Raw genomic sequence first — 17,659 nt, forward strand, 5'->3', positions numbered from 1 at the left:
GGGGGCCGCCATTATTGTTCAGGTTGTATTATTTTGATCTTCGACTCTATATGGTTCTAAATGGAGAGATTTGGTGCATTGTTGACTTGTTGGTGAACATGAACAGTTTACCCAAATCAACCTACTTTATGTCATATGTCACTCAAATTCTCCATTAAAATGAATGGGATTCCTGCTTAACTGGAAGTGCCACCACCAAAGAAACTGTGGTTTAGTGGCATTTAGAGGAAAAAGTAAGTGGGGCAGAATAAGGTGAATATAGTTTGGCTATGTACAGAGAAGGGATAGTGAATATGTGGTTATTTATTCAGTGTACACCGATGCCAATAAATATGGGGACTAGAGGAAGACAAATGTGACAATGATGGTGGGGATAGTTGTTGGAGTTCTTGATGTTTTGTTTGTTATTTCAGATGTTTATGTGTTTGGAGTCGGCTCCAAAGTAAAGAAAGAGGAACTGAACTCTTTGGCCTCAAAGAAACGTGGCGAGGAGCACCTTTTCATTTTAGAAAACTACAGCAACCTTGGAAAAGTGTTCAACCAAATCATCAGTGAGTATAGACTATTTCATTCACTGTAGGTGACACCAATACTATCTCAGAATAATATTATTATAAAAGTGCTTGTGGATGGATAAGCACCTGCTTATTTTCATGGAGACGCTTTTGTTTTGCCTGGAATATTCCACAGTATGGCATTAAACTTATTAATGTAGGATTTAGTTAGTGCTTTTGTTGCGCAAAAGTAAAAACATGCATTTATTGTGAGCGGAGTTGCCTCTCCACAGATCTGACCTTTACCTCACCTATGAGGTAAAGATCTATGGAAATACATATGTTTATTGCCATATTGTGGAACATTCCAGGCAAAGCAATATTTCTATAGAGACAAGCAGGTGCCATAGCCTAACCCAAACCCTTGACCAAAAGATTGCCATCTTTACCATCTTCTCAAGCTACCACTGTCACATGACCATAAACACCACTGCTATATCCCCTACTTCTCTCACCCATACTCAAAAGAAAACATATGTTACAATAATTTTATTTTTTAACTGTTCTAGGTGACAAAACAGTGACAATTTGTGGACTAGCCCAAGAGGATGTGCCAGATGACAGTAGCTTTTACACTCATCCCTGGCATGTTACCTTTGCAGGGGTAAGAACCAGTTTAGGAATCGTATCATGTATTTATTTTATGTATTTTATTTGTTTCCTCTTTTGAAGAATTGGACAGAACAAAAGTGCTCTGGATCCATTATAAGCCAAAACTGGGTGCTGACAGCTGCTCATTGTTTTGGCAGGAAAGGTTCAGACCAGGTCCCTCACAAAATTGAAATAAAATATGGTGAGTACAGTGTGGTGCTGTAAATTCTTTATCCTTTTTATTTATTAGATCAACAACATGTTTTAAAGTTCAGATATGGGTTCAAATAGATTAAGAAAGTAAATGTGTGTGTGTGTGTGGGGGGGGGGGGGGGGGGGGGGGGGAGAGAGAGAGATCTATTACTACCATAGACTTTAAAATTAATATGACAGTTTTAATTATACATTTCACTAAAAACATAATATATATGCAACATTTTGCTGTTTTTGTCAAATCTTGTTGTGAAATTTATAATTTTATTTTCTGATTGAACATGTGCAGCATAACATCACATGAGTGTTACTTGCTGTTACCATGTAAACAAGGGCCAAAGCAAGTATTTTTTGTGGAATAAAAACATATAACATCACTCTTATTTTCTTAAATTAATGTTTAAACTGCCAGAAGAATCATTGTTTGCACACAGATTTCTATTGTGTTTTAGATGGAATTTTGTGTATTGACAACATAGACAGGGTTATTACTACTTTGCCACATTCTATATTTTTTTCAGCTTTCCTTCAAAAACTCCCTCTTGACTTGTGTCAAACTGCAATAAACCAGATACTATCCCAACAAAAGCATGTAAACCTGTCATACAAACTTAAACTTGTATGTTGTATCAAATATCCTATCTATCAGCTAAATAGAAGATTGTGCTTTTACTACATTAATTATGGATAAAAATACACTGAATGATTGTATATTTCTTCTGTAGGTAATAAACTCTATGGTGAAAGCAGTGTGATGTCCAAACAAGTGATAATGCATCCCAAATACAATGTGGAAGGCCTTAAGCAGAGGAATGTAAAGGAGTTTTATGACTATGATGTTGCTTTAGTGGAGGTGGATACGCCCATACCTTTGTCATGGAAAGCCAGGTGACTTAATATTATTTCACATTTATAAAAATATCTAGGTACATTTAGCCATGGCCTTAGTTAGCCCTCCTAACAGTAATTAATTTGTTTACCTATTACTATGGTAATGCTCACAGCGTAGTGATAAACTGTTGCCGGACTACCTGTGCGGTTATACAAAAATAATGCAGGATAGTTAGCATTAGAATTTTCACTGACATTGGTATAAGCACTTTTCACAACTTTCAGAGACCACAACAGCAGCAACCAGTAGCATGGTAACAGTGCACCAGTGTTAGATCCTAGTTCGCAGTTAATAAGTGTTTTGTATTTGTTATTCCATTCAAGTGAGTGTGTAGCAATGCTTTAACGAATGATAATCTTCCAATAATATGCTCAAGATTACATTAGATCAGGGGTGTCCAAACTAAGGCCCGGGGGCCAAATGCGGCCCTCAGACCAATTTTTATCGGCCCTCAAGCCTCCTGCTGAACTGACCCAATTGATCATAAGCAGTACCTTTAACAGCAAATTAAACTATTTCTACCACTATAACCTCAAACATCACATTGCATTGTGATAGAGACCTAAAATGAATGTGTTTCAAGCCCTATTAATATACAGTGGCTCTGTCAAAGCTGCGTTTAAAGCACCGTGCTGCATTGATCACTGGTCTGTGGCCCTCCGCTTCAAATATGTTTTGAGGTGTGGCCCTCGATAAAAAAAAGTTTGGGCACCTCTGCATTAGATAGTTTTACATAATCTAAAAGTACCGTGCCAAAATGGACGATTGTCTCTATCTATGTAGACTATGCTTCTGTGACTGTTTCACTTAATAATAATAATAATAATAATAATAATAATAATAATAATAATAATAATAATAATAATAATAATAATAGGTTTTGTACTCTCACTATAGGCCTATTTGCTTACCCTGCACTGTTCCGGCGAATCGAGCCATGAAGAAAGTGAACTCTACATGTGAGCAGCACAGTAAGTACTTTATTCCTGCCAATACATTTATATTTACAATACAATATATTTAATGTTGATAATTTGGACAAAATATATAAGAACTATATAAGAACTATAACTATGTCAATATATTAATATTAATATCTCTGTGCAGGGAATGAACTGATTTTGCTCAATCGGACATCTGTTTCATTCATTCAAAAAACTTCACAAGGCCTCAAGCGAAAAGAAACTCATATTCACATCGGAAATCAGGTAAAACAGACAAAATAAACAGGGTTATTTAAACATGGCTGAACAATTTTACCTCCCATTTCAGAGGAGAGCTTGTGTGGAGAAAGCCAGGAATACAATCAGTGATGCAGAGGTAACATTGGAGGAGTATGTACCGGAACGGTTCTTCTGTTCTGGGGGAACTATAAACAAAAAGGACTCCATCACCCGCAAAGGTCTGGACCAGCTCAAAACAATGAAATTATCAAATCAATATCAAACTATAACAGAGAATGAGAGATTAAATGCAGCATGTTTGTTATAGGAGACTCTGGGGGATCTCTGTTTCTTGAAAAGAGAAAGCGCTTTTTTCAGGTTTGTGAGTTTTAAATATGGTTTGATATGAATTTTGTTTTTCTACCAATATCCAATATTTGCTTTCCTCATGTGGCCGATAATTGTTGTTGTTTATGACTGGTTTATAATCTATAATACTCACAAAGTGAGGTAAGTTTATGCATTTACTTTCACTTTTGTAAAAATGTATATTGAACTGGGGATCATAGGACTATTTCAGGATACACTGTCATAATCTTATTAATCTACTCTTCTATTGAAAACAAGGTCTTTTAGTGAAATTAGGTTAGGGTTAGGGTTTAGGGGTTAGGATTAGACAATAACATAGTTCAAATAAACACTATTAAACCTGATTTAACATATTTTTCTACTTGAAATTATTTCTGCTGTCAATTTCACTGTGGAGTCTGTTGTATGCTTATTTTGGGGGTCCCTTCCTGAAAAGTCAATGGCGTTAATAGCATTTTACAGGTAATGTAAAGACAGCTCTTAGTCGAAATTTATATCAACTGACTAATTATTTTATTTAGATTAAAAGGATTTATATGCACCAGAAATTAGTAAATTTAATACGGATTACATACAGTGAGGCAAATACGTATTTGAACAACCTGGGATTTTGCAAGTTCTCCCACTTAGAAATCATGGAGGGGTCTGAAATTTTCATCTTAGGTGCATGTTCACTGTGAGAGATATAATCTAAAAAAAAATCTGGAAATCACATTGTATGATTTTTAAAATAATTTATTTGTATGTTACTGCTGCAAATAAGCATTGAACACCTGAGAGAATCAATCTTAATATTTGGTACAGTAGCCTTTGTTTGCAATTACAGAGGTCAAATGTTTCTTGTAGTTTTTCATCAGGTTTGCACACATTGTAGGAGGGACACTGTAGGATGGCCCACTACTCCACACAGATCGTCTCTAGATCAGTCAGGTTTCTGGGCTGTCACTGAGAAACACAGAGTTTGAGCTCCCTCCAAAGATTTTCTATTGGGTTTAGGTCTGGAGACTGGCTAGGTCACTCCAGAACCTTGATATGCTTCTTACGGAGCCACTCCTTGGTTATCCTGGCTGTGTGTTTTGGGTCATTGTCATGTTGGAAGACCCAACCACGACCCATCTTCAATGCTCTAACTGAGGGAAGGAGGTTGTCTCCTCGCAATACATGGCCCCGGTCATCCTCTCCTTAATACAGTGCAGTTGTCCTGTCCCATGTGCTGAAAAACACCCCCAAAGCATGATGCTACCACCCTCATGCTTCACAGTAGGGATGGTGTTCTTTGGATGGTACTCATCATTCTTCTTCCTCCAAACACAGCGAGTGGAATTAAGACCAAAACTTTCTATTTTGGTCTCATCTGACCACATGACTTTCTCCCATGACTCCTCTGGATCATTGGCAAACTTAAGACGGGCCTGGACATGTGCTGGTTTAAGCAGGGGAACCTTCCGTGCCATGCATGATTTTAAACCATGATGTCTTAGTGTATTACTAACAGTAATCTTGGAAACGGTGGTCCCAGCTCTTTTCAGGTCATTGACCAGCTCCTCCCGTGTAGTTCTGGGTTGATTCCTCACCTTTCTTAGGATCATTGAGACCCCACGAGGTGAGATCTTGCACCAAGTTGTTTGGCAATTACCCCGTAGCCCTTTCCAGCCTTGTGGAGGTCTACAATTTTGTCTCTTGCACATTTTGACAGTTCTTTGGTCTTGGCCATGTTAGTAGTTGGAGTCTTACTGATTGTATGGGGTGGACAGGTGTCTTTATGCAGCTAACGACCTCAAACAGGTACTTCTAATTTAGGATAATAAGTGGAGGTGGACTTTTTAAATGTTGACTAACAGGTCTTTGAGGGTCAGAATTCTAGCTGATAAGACAGGTTCAAATACTTATTTGCAGCAGTAACATACAAATATGTGATACCAAAAAAAAAGTGATTTCCAGATTTTTTTTAGATTATGTCTCTCACAGTGGACATGCACCTAAGATGAAAATTTCAGACCCCTCCATGATTTCTAAGTGGGAGAACTTGCAAAATCACAGGGTGTTCAAATACTTATTTGCCTCACTGTATTAATACACAATTTCTTGGTACGTTTTCTGCATAAATACCGGTAGTTGTTTTTGCATAAACTCTCATAGGTAAAGTTGTAAGGCAAGAAAAGTTTATTTATATAGCACAATTCGTACACAAAGTACTTCAAAGTACTTTACATTATAAAAAAGACATTAAAATCAATCAACAAATAAATAATCACAAATAATCATCATAAACTTAACATTAAAAGAGAGAAGTGCAGAATAAAAACCTTTCAGTCATATGCACAGCTAAACAGAACCGTTTTGAGTCTGGATTTAAACATTGTCAAAGTAGAGGCTTGTCTCACATCTTCAGGAAGATTGTTCCAGGTTTTAGCTGCATAAAACTGAAACACTGATTCCCCATGTTTAGTCCTGACTCTGGGCACCAGCAGGAGTCCAGTCCCGGATGTCCTCAGAGTGCGATAAGGTTCATGGTAGTCTTGTGAGTGCAGGTTGTGTCAGATACAGAGATACATAAAAGTTTTGAGATCTTTTGCTTTGTCCCCTTTGTAGACTAATCGATTGGCCAGACATGTCTTTAGTTGATATGTTGCTTTGGTGCAGGTTGGGGTGGTGAGCTGGGGCACTCACGGCTCCGACGATGTTTCCAGTAAGTTTCCTCCATCGGATGCTCGGGACTTCCACATCAATGTTTTCAAAATGATGTCGTGGCTCAAGAAATATTTGGGCAATGACATTCAATTCCTCTCTGATGTTAACTAGATACAGTGCTTGCAGCAGTTGAAAATGAAATAACATGCTAAATAAAAATATAAATACAGTAATGTTAAAGTTTCCAGTGGATTTGACATTTTTGAATGTGATATTTCAATAAATCAAGCACACTGTGGTTATGTTTTGTAATCTCTTTTATTACACTGTGATTCTCAAATCATGTTAAACAACAGAATGGATAAGTGGATATTTAATGCTAATCAAATTAGGCCACAGACTGACAGCACCCGAATAAAATATGAGAAAATCATTAACCTCATTGAACAACACAATTATGTCTCAGCATTTATTTCAATTACTCTGCAAAGTGTTACTCCCATTTAAACACTTAGGCTGTTGGTCTGTTAAAGTCATGAATTCACTCTAAAGCATTCATTTTAGTTATATGGAGCCAAGGGGCCAGTCCAGGCCAGCAGGATAGAGAGTCTTGTCTCAGTGCCGCCGTCTATTGGCCAACCCTAGGCCTTGAAAAACCTGGTAAGAACCATCCTCACAGTCTCAGAGAAGGTCACACAGTACAGGTTCATCTGGCCTTTGTTGTCACTGGGAACATCCTTGATTTTGTGATAGGTGCCGAATACACTCTTTATGCAATGCCAGCCAAAATTCTCCTGGAGCTGCAAAACCAAACCAAAATAGCAGTGACTATTGAATGTGCGAGTGAATGTGCACACACTTGTGAGAGTGAATGTGCACACACTTAAAGGCTCAATTCCTGATTTTAAACATCTTACAAAACAGAGCTAGTTCATTTTAAAACAGTTTGCAGCACTCCAAAGTTATTCCTCCCTTTCCTGACACATTCATAGCATTTTAATTACACAGTGATTCATTTATAAGTGCATCTTAAAAATTTTACAGTCCTGAGCAGAGTTTTGGTGTCATGCCACTGCTAATAACAACTAGCATGCTAACAGTGCACCAGTCTTACATCATGGTCTGTGGTCGATAAAAGTCGCTTTATATTAGGTAGCACAGAGTGGTCTCATTTTGACCCTAAGAGCTACTTGTACAATAAATTAGCACTGGGGCAGAAATAATGTACTTACATAACAAATGTTGTACAGCCCCTCTAAGTCACAAGTTACTTGGCAATAGGTTCCTTTCACCACAATAATTTGAACATTGAAATCAATAAATGCAAATCTGAAAATAAAATCTGCAAAAGAGTTCAGTATCTGCAGTAGCAAATATTCCAGTCCTGTGTGCAAAATGTCATATGTAGACTTGAAACATTTAGGAAAATTTTACATCACAAACATTTTACCTGTAAGTATGTCACCCACTCTTTCCACTTGTCCAAATTTCTGCTGTTTTTAATGTAAGTCAATAAGACCTTTACAATTTTCTGAGCTCAAATCTGTGTGAACCTGTGTAGGACAAAACAGACATTCATCATTGTTAATTTTAGTGATTAATCGATTAAAGTCTATTGTGTAACTTTACCATATCTCTCGGGATCTTCAGTACAGTCTCTTCCACATACACAGACCACAGGTTGTTTGCAGCATCAGTGGTATGAGGTGGAAACTCCCAGCATCCTCTCTGCTGATTGTGTCCCAGTTCATGTATTGGACCCCATAAATCTTGGTGTTCTTTTGCCATCACAAAATCTTCAGCAGTGGCATTGTGTGCCATTATGGGGTACCTTGAATGCAACCAGCCTGAAAATGCAGACATTATTGTTTAATATTATGGTGAATGAGAGGGGTTGTTCTGACATTGCTTGGTAGGATTTGACTCTTGTAATTGCTTATTGCTTGTGTGTGGCCAATAGCATCCATACATTTTGTTGTGACAAAATAATGCCATTCAGTTAGGCATCTCAAAGGGGTTGACAGCTCACAGAATGCAAGTTTGGGGCTGGTGTGAGTCACAGGGAGGCTCCCAGGACACCCCACCACTGTGCACATACTGTACTATTTATTTGGAGGATAAGCCCATTGAGATGCACCACAATATGAGAACAAGAAAGACAGAAACAGTAGAGTAGACAGTAGGCTACATAAATTCAAAGTAAAGCATAGAAAAAAGATAAATAGAGAATAAGTAATGTACGAACAATGCTAATACAGAATTCAAAAAACGGTCAACATAAAATGATGCTGTTGGTGACTGCTGACGTCATTTCCGGGTGAGTGCATTCTGTTTTGCGAGTTGTATATCTAGCGTCTCTCTCCTGAAATTGTTAATCCACGAATCTTTACAATTTTAAAAAGCAGTTTCTAACATCTACACTAGTGCCTGAATACTTCGCTAAACCACCGAAGTTTCATTCAGCACCTATTGCTCCGCACTTCGTGGATTAAGCCCCTCTATCTCTCGGTTCAGCCTGAACTTGCCTAGCCGACTAGCATCATGGTTAAACCTTCCTCCTCTTCCCATATAAATAGCTTGTAAAACCGCATACTTTCACCTGCGAAATATAACTAAAATTAGAAATATTTTACCTAAAAACGATGCTGAAAAACTCATCCATGCATTTGTTACTTCCAGAATTGATTACTGTAATTCTCTGCTCCCCGCCTGCCCCAAAAGTACTATAAGGAGCCTCCAGCTGGTCCAAAATGCAGCGGCCAGAGTCCTAACAGGAACTAAAAGAAGAGACCACATCAGTCCTGTACTAAAATATCTGCACTGGCTTCCTGTCAAGCTTAGAATCAAATTCAAAGTCCTCCTCCTGAGATACAAAACCTAAACGGTATGGCCCCATCCTATCTGCAAGATGCTATTGTCCCGTACCAGCCAAACAGAGCACTCCGCTCTCAGAATGCAGGACTTAGGATTAGTGGTTCCTAGAGTGTCCAAAGTACAGTGGGAGGGAGAGCATTCAGTTACCAAGCTCCTGTGCTATGGAATCAACTCCCTGCTGATGTTAAACAGGCCCCCACAGTCTCTGTATTTAAGACCAGGCTTAAAACCTTCCTATTCAGTATAGCTTATGACCAGGTTACTTAGTGAGGGAGTTAGGGACATTAAAACCTGGGATAAGATAGGCTGCAGTAGGAGATAACTAGCTGGGGGAAGTATGGCAACCTGAGCACTATCCTCTGCTTTGTCCTATTTTCTCATCAGCAATGCTATTCACATGTTGTCCCCTGTCCCACTCCCCCTGTGGAGTGTATCTCTTTCAAATGCCCCGATGACAGCTGGACCCTCTCCTCCTCCCCGCCTGGCCCTCCTCCTCACCTGGCTCTCCTCCTCCTCGCCAGGCTCTCCTCCTCCTCGCCTGGTCTTCCTTCTCCTCGCCTGGCCCTCCTCCGCCCCCCTCCCTCCTCATCGCCTGGCCAATTTTTCTTGTTTTGTCTGATTTTTCCTGTTGTTTTGTTTTTGTGTGTAGGCAGCACGGTGGCTGAGTGGCAACACTCATGCCTCACAGCAAGAAGGTTTAGTTCGATTCCCGGGTCGCCCAGGCCTTTCTGTGTGGAGTTTTGCATGTTTCTCCCCTTGTCTGGATGGGTTTCCTCCGGGTACTCCGGTTTCCCCCATCAACCAAAACATGAACGCCCTTCGAGACAACTGTTGTTGTGATTTTGGGCGTTACAAAAATAAATTAATTGAATTGAATTGAAATGATGGTGAAATTAATTACAGGGGTTGTGTAAATACTGCACCAGAGCATTTTTAAATGAAAGGACAGAAACTAAAGAGTTAACAGATAAGAAAACTCTTAACTGCTATTCTAGATCTTGACTTTTTGGTCATGAAACAAAGCTCTGGTGCACAGTTTACATGACATACAAAAATGATGTGTAATTCATGTAACATTTCTCCTGCAAAGATCTGCACATCACAGACAATGCGCTCCTTTCTCACAAACTTGGGTGGGATAGCAGCCAAGTCAGCCACAGCCCGCATGATCTTGTCGTAGACAGCAGCTCATTGGGACGGTTCAGACTCCGGACCACCTCTGAGGGCACAGTCAGCATGATGTTCTCATTCTCCCGCTCTGCCCAGGGAGAGGGGGTGTATGCAGCACAGACCACTCAGACAGAGAGGTCACTCTGTCTGAGTGGTCTGGTCAACTATTTGTGAGTTGTTTTGTTGTTTTGTTGTGTGGGTGGAAGTCATTTCTTTTGCCGCTTTTGCAAGCACTGTACATGTCTCATTCACTGGTAATAATCATGTGCAATACTGTAACATAATGTGAATCATCACTGATACAATTCTTGGAAGTCTCCTTACCTGCTCTTTATTTATTCTATCCATATGCTGCTTTTGATAACCATAGTCATAATCACTTATTGTACAGAATAGTTTTGTAGCCTATGGCTTTACTCTGCTGGCACTGTGTTGTGTTATCATTTTGTCTGTTGTAGTTATTTATCTTGATATTGATTGTTCTCAAACTTTGGGTTGCAACAATGAAATCCCCCCCCCCCCCCCCAAAAAAGCCAAAAGGCAAAAAAAGATTAGCATATCTTCATTGACTTACTTGATTTATAATATGGAGCAGGCGCAGCTTTTTGAACTGCGACCTGTGTTTTAGGAGGAGCCATCAGGTAAATGAGGCTGCCCCAAAGGTTGTGCACCAGCATCTTCTCTGAAGTGACTGGGAACCTCTCAAAGACACATGGAGCCCTCTTTAAATTCTAGTGATTGAGGAAGTCTGTATGGCCACTGAACTGCACCTGAGAATATCAGGAAAAATAATAAAACCAATAAAATGACAAATTTTGGCAATTCAGCCCACTTTACTGTTTAGTCTCTACCTGCCATCTTCCATTTGTGATAATATCATTTGGTATGGATATATAGGTCTTCATTCCAGGAGAAAGATACAAGCTGGTACTGATCCACTCCTTATGATCTACCAAAATGCAGAATTTTAACACCAATACCAACACAAACCATTTCTTGATGAATATTTTACAAGTATAATTTCAAGAGCAGTCCTAACCTCCTGTGTTAAATTTGTTCCATTGATCTCCAACAGTCTGCAACACTGGATTGTCATTGATGAGAAAACCCACAAGCTCCTCCTGACTGGGGCAAACCTTATATACATTATATACAATATTTAGGAGGAAGTGGTCTTTGGCACTCTTTGCAGGAAAACTTTCAGTGTATGTTCATGTCTATGAACAAAAAAATATATTTATGGTTTAATGAACACATTATGCTGTGAAGAAAACAGCTTTATAATAAAAAATGGGACCTTTGACTTCCTTTTCAAAACTGCAGAAACAAAGCTGATTCAGCATAATATGCTCTTATTAAATTTCAAATATGTCACATGTATGCATTTGCATTACTTAGCTTTGTGTACCTGTGGGAATCCTGTTTTCAAGATATATGTGAGGATGTTCGCAATCTGCTGGTGCGAGTTGCCATTGAAACTTTCCATATGAAGGAAACTCACTCAATCATCTCTCAGTTTTGGAAGATACTTCTCCTCATGTTGAGTCAGCTCTTCAGACACACAGCCAACAAAATGGTACAGAAGCTGGTGGTACGTTTCTTTGATGGACACGCTTGTATCTGGAGCTTTGTAAAGGCCTCCTCCAATTGTTCCAGACAACAGAGTCAAGCCCATTTGGTTTGTAACAGAATGTTTCCTAAAATACAGTACATAAATATAAACTCACAGCTACAAGTCCGCAAGTCTGCTTGTAGACATGATGGATAAAGACCCTATGCCAAACGGTTGACCATAGACTGAGCTGGGTGTTTCAAGAGATTTGGCAGGAGCTACTGCTGCATCCTGTGTGCGTGTGTATATATGTGTGTGTGTGTATGCATGTATATGCAATAGGTAAGCAGCTTGGTGTGAAGAAATCAACTATGGGAGCAATTATTAGAAAATGGAAGACATACAAGAACACCGATCTGAGGCTCCATGCAAGATCTCACCCCGTGGGGTCAAAATGTTCCCAAGAACGGTGAGCAAAAATGCTAGAACCACACTGGGGAATCTAGTGAACGACCTGCAGACCTGCAGAGAGCTGGGACCAAAGTAACAAAGGCTACCATCAGTAAGACACTACGCCGCCTGCAGTGCCGGACATGTCCCCTGCTTAAGCCAGTACATGTCCAGGCCCGTCTGAAGTTTGCTAGAGAGGATTTGGATGATCCAGAAGAGGACTAAAAGAATGTCACCAAAATAGAACGTTTTGGTAAAAAACTCAACTTGTCCTGTTTGGAGGAAAAAGAATGCTGAGTTGCTTCCAAAGACCCCCGAACCTACTGTGAAGCATAGGGTGGAAACATCATGCTTTGGGGCTGTTTTTCTGCAATGGGACTAGGGCCACTGAGCCGTGTAAAGGAAAGAATGAATGGGGCCATGTATTGTGAGAGTTTGAGTGAAAACCTCCTTCCTATCAGCAAGGGCATTGAAGATGAAACATGGTCTTTCAGCATGACAATGATCCCAAACATACTGCCTGGGCAACAAAGGAGTGGCTTCATAAGAAGCATTCCAAGGTCCCGGAGTGGCCTAGCAAGTCTCCAGATCTCAACCCATAGAAAATCTTGAAGTTGAAAGTCTGTATTTCCCAGCGACAGCCCCAATACATCACTGCTCTAGAGGAGATCTGCATGGAGGAATAGGCCAAACTACCAGCAACAATGTGTGAAAAATTTGTGTAGACTTACAGAAAACGTTTTACCTCTGTCACTGCCAACAAAAGGTATATAAAAAGTATTGAGATGAACTTTTGTTATTGACCAAATACTTTTTTCTCATTTTGTTTCTGATAGTTGAAGTGTACCTATGATGAAAATTATAGGCCTCTCTCAGTGGGAGAACTTGCACAATTGGTGGCTGACTAAATAACATTTTTGCCCCACTGTATATACATATTATAATACATGTATATTTTATATATAATGACATAATTTATGAGTTATGATACTATTTGTTGTTATGTACAGCCATATGTCTTGTTTGTTGTTTTGTAAGACTACATAACTTTTTTCTTCGAGCCCCTGATATTTCTCTAGTTTCTCATGTTCCTTTTTCCTGATGTTCCCATCGCTTGGTACTGCGATGTCTGTTCTGTTCTTTATCCACCACCACAGTGTCCAGTTGGTTCGCCATCACCTTTCTGTCAGTCTGTATCTGGAAGTCCCACACTATCTTGGCTCAATCATTCTCCACTACCTTTGGAGGTATTTCCCATCTTGATCTTGGGGTTTCCAGTTCGTACTCTGCACAGATGTTTCTGTACTCTATGCCCGCCACTTGGTTATGCCGCTCCATGTATGCTTTCCCTGCCAGCATCTTAGACCCTGCAGTTATGTGCTGGATTGTCTCAGGGGCCTCTTTGCACAGGCTACACCTTGGGTCTTGTCTGGTGTGGTAGATCTAGGCCTCTAGCGCTCTGGTGCTCAAGGCCTGCTCCTGTGCAGCCAGGATGTTCTTCAGTCCAGCTTTCTCAAGCCATTGGTAGGATTTCTTGATATCAGCCACTTCAGTTATGTTCCAGTGATACATCCCGCGCAGGGGCTTGTCCTTCCATGATAGTTCCTCCAGCACCTCTTCCTCTGCGTGCCACTGTCTGAGACATTTGCTGAGCACGTCATCTGTTGGGGCCTTGTCCTTGATGTACTTATGGATCTTGGATGTTTCATCCTGGATTGTGGCTCTCACACTCACTAGTCCTTGGCCTCCTTCCTTACAGCTCGCGTACAGTCTCAAGGTGCTGGATTTGGAATGGAACCTGCCATGCATAGTCAGGAGTTTCTTGTACTTGTAACTGTCCTCGATGTCTGTTATTGTCCCTTCTGGATGGAGACCCCTTCTGTGTGGACTACCTTCCCTCTCTTTGTCACCATCCGGCTACACTTCTCAAGCCCGAATGACATTCCAATGTCTGTGCTGTAGATCCTGGTGGTGTGGATGAGTGAGTTGATGTCTCACTCATTCTTAGCATACAGCTTGATGTCATCAATGTAGAGGAGGTGACTGATGGTCATCGAGTTTGCAACCCAGGCATTGCACAGGTTAGTCTTATGGGTTCTGCAGTCTCGGGCGACTGTTCGGTCAATAAGGAGCTGGTGTTTGGCTCCCCTGGTATATTTGCTGATGCCCTTCTGTGCTGTTGTCATGTATTGGTTCATGTGCCCACTTATCTTAGCTGCGATGATGTTGTGGAGAGACAGGTTATTGACCCATAGTTCGATGGGACTGTACCCTTTGAGGGATCCTTCTGGATCAGGATCGTACGCCCTTCGGTTAGCCATTCAAGGTGAGTCCCATCCAATATCAGCTGTTTGTGCTGCCAGGCGCTCATGGAGAGCAGTGACCTTCTTTAGCCAGTAGGTGTGGATCATGTCAGGGCCTGGTACAGTCCAGTTTTTCATGCCTGAGACTCTTTTCTGGATGTCTGCCACTGTGATGGTGACTGGATTCTGTTCAGGAAGGTTGCTGTGCACTGCTTTCAGAGCCACCAGCCACGGTGCATCGCTGTTATGTGATGCCTCCTTCTCCCATATACCTTTCCAGTACTGTTCGGTTTCCAGCCTTGGTGGGTCTGCTCTGGTGTTATTACCCTGCCATTGAGCGTACATTTTCGCCGGTTGTGTTGTGAACAGACCTGTACACAGACACTGTGACGTCATACATTCAATTCTGTGAGGACAGCATCATTCCATCATGCACCAGGGTGACTTTTAACAACGATAAACCCTAGTTCACACCCAGACTGAGACATCTGAGGAGAGAAAAGGAGATGGCTTACAGGGCAGAAGATCGTGAAGGCTACAGGCATTGCAAGTATGCGTTTAGCAAAGAGGTGGAAAAGGCTAAAGCAAAGTACAATACACATTTGGAGCAGCATTTCTCCACTAACGACTCTGCTTCTGTCTGGAGAGGGCTTAGGCAAATCACCAACTACAGGCCCAAAGCCCCTTCTGCTGTGGACAACAAACAACTAGCAGAAAGTTAAACAGCTTTTATGCGAGGTTTCTTACACCCCTCCCCCTCCTTGCTCACTACCATGGATATTACAGCCAAACCCACCTCAGACCCCTCCTCCTCCCCCACTGCCCTCACAGTTTTGGGGCAGGACGTGACTAAGCTTTTCAGGAAGCAAAATCCCCGTAAGGCCGTGGGCCCAGACGATGTCTTTCCTTCCACCCTTAGACACTGTGCTGAGGAACTGGCTCCTGTCTTCACGGACATCTTTAACACCTCCTTGGAGTCATGTCACGTCCCAGACTGCTTCAAGCTGTCCACCATTGTCCCCGTCCCCAAAAAGCCCAGGATTACTGGACTTAATGACTACAGACCTGTGGCACTGACGTCTGTAGTCATGAAGTCATTTGAGCGCCTGGTCCTGCACCATCTCAAGTCCTTCACCTCCCCCCTCCTGGACCCTCTGCAGTTTGCCTACAGAGCCAATTGGTCTGTAGACAATGCCATTAACCTGGCCCTTCACTTCATCCTCCAGCATCTGGACTCCCCAGGAACCTACGCCAGGATCCTGTTTGTGGACTTCAGCTCTGCATTCAACACCATCCTCCCTGCTCTGCTCCAGGACAACCTCGGCCAGCTCAACGTGCTTGACCCCACCTGCAGGTGGATCACTGACTTCCTAACGGACAGGAGACAACGCGTGCGGCTGGGGAAGAATGTCTCGGACACTCGGACTATCAGCACAGGAACTCCACAGGGCTGTGTACTTTCTCCCCTGCTCTTCTCCCTGTACAGCAACTGCTGCACCTCCAGCCACGACTCCGTCAAACTGGTTAAGTTTGCGGATGACACCACCCTCATCGGACTCATCTCGGACTCGGACATCTTGATGAGTCTGCCTACAGGAGGGACCGGCTGGTGTCCTGGTACAGCAGCAACAACCTGGAGCTTAACGCCCAGAAGACAGTGGAGATGATCGTGGACTTCAGGAGTCACAGCCCACCTGCCTCCCCTCACCCTGATGGACTCCCCCATCACCACTGTGGACTCTATCCGCTTCCTGGGCACCTGCATCACCCAGGATCTCAAGTGGGAGCTGACCATCAGCTCCCTCATCAAGAAAGCCCAGCACAGGATGTTCTACCTTTCCTCAGCTGCCGGTCCAGATGATGGTGCAGTTTTACATGGCCATCATTGAGTCCATCGTACCGAGAGGCAGCCATAAGTACCTTACTGTTCATTACTAATGGGGAAACACTGGTTTCCGCTTAAGAGTAACTGACAAGGGACAGAACTGCCCTCAAAATTAACCTCCCTGATGCTGCTCATGACTGAGGCATAGGCCTGCTGTGGACACAGACATGATGGAGGGATGTGAAGATGTGTGGATCAGGCTCTGAAAAAGCACACAGTGAAGGGGAGTGAGCACTAGCGCTTAAAAACACAAGCAAAAACTTCTTTAAATGTACATAAAAGTATTTAGTAATTACAAGTAGTCATGCAATACATTTTGATTTCAGTAGTTTCTTGCTCAGACTTAATAAATGTAAAAAAATAAATACATTTTAAAAAATCACATGTAAAGCATGCACAGAAAATCCATTGGATCAAATAGAGTTTGATCAAAACTTCAGATAAACAAAAAACAAGGGATCAGTGCAAGGGGATCGTAACATTTTGACATTAAAGTTGTAATTTTACAAGAATAAATGCACAATTTTATAAGAATAAAGTTGTAATTTTACAACCACCACAACCAGGGTGCAAGTACGACAGAGGGTCACATTGCCAAAACCCGTTGGAATGAGTTTAACTTTATCTGCCATTTGGTAATTATGGCTTTTAATTATTTTGTACTTTTTGAGTGCTTCAGTTTTTTTCAACTTCAAATTAGAGGATACTTTACTTGGACTCAAGTATTACACAAGATATGCTACAAACTACTGTGGTGTCCTTGAGCAATACACCTCATCCACCTTCCTCATGTATTATATATTGGAGGTGGTCGGAAGGGCCCTTGATCACAGCAGCTTCAGGCAGACCCTTTTGTGAGCGTTCACATAAAAGTAGATGGCTCTCTTCCCATTTGTACTGTTTTAATGAAATGTATAAAATATTAAGGATATTTTGGCAAACTGCACAATTAGCTACATCAACAAGGGAACAACCCCATTAATAATCTTAAAATAGTTCTAAAAAAAACTTT

The 17,659-nt window shown here is 41.3% G+C and overlaps 1 protein-coding gene and 1 pseudogene across 1 annotated transcript in view; one reads left to right on the forward strand and one right to left on the reverse strand.

Annotated features, from left to right (window-relative positions):
* The window catches only part of si:ch1073-280e3.1 (complement factor B), a 19,194-nt gene extending 12,188 nt beyond the window's left edge, over positions 1-7,006 (forward strand). Inside the window, exons 11-19 of the mRNA XM_055225921.1 lie at positions 414-551; positions 1,064-1,158; positions 1,227-1,347; positions 2,084-2,246; positions 3,148-3,221; positions 3,358-3,458; positions 3,523-3,652; positions 3,742-3,791; positions 6,426-7,006. Coding sequence (XP_055081896.1) covers positions 414-551; positions 1,064-1,158; positions 1,227-1,347; positions 2,084-2,246; positions 3,148-3,221; positions 3,358-3,458; positions 3,523-3,652; positions 3,742-3,791; positions 6,426-6,584 — 1,031 coding nt within the window. The 3' untranslated portion in view covers positions 6,585-7,006. The remainder of the gene's footprint in view (positions 1-413; positions 552-1,063; positions 1,159-1,226; positions 1,348-2,083; positions 2,247-3,147; positions 3,222-3,357; positions 3,459-3,522; positions 3,653-3,741; positions 3,792-6,425) is intronic.
* LOC117379855 (TRPM8 channel-associated factor homolog) lies at positions 7,006-16,809 on the reverse strand (annotated as a pseudogene).
* Between the last annotated feature and the right edge of the window lie 850 nt (positions 16,810-17,659).

This window comes from Periophthalmus magnuspinnatus, chromosome 13 (genome assembly GCF_009829125.3).
Source record: "Periophthalmus magnuspinnatus isolate fPerMag1 chromosome 13, fPerMag1.2.pri, whole genome shotgun sequence".
NCBI lineage: Eukaryota > Metazoa > Chordata > Actinopteri > Gobiiformes > Gobiidae > Periophthalmus > Periophthalmus magnuspinnatus.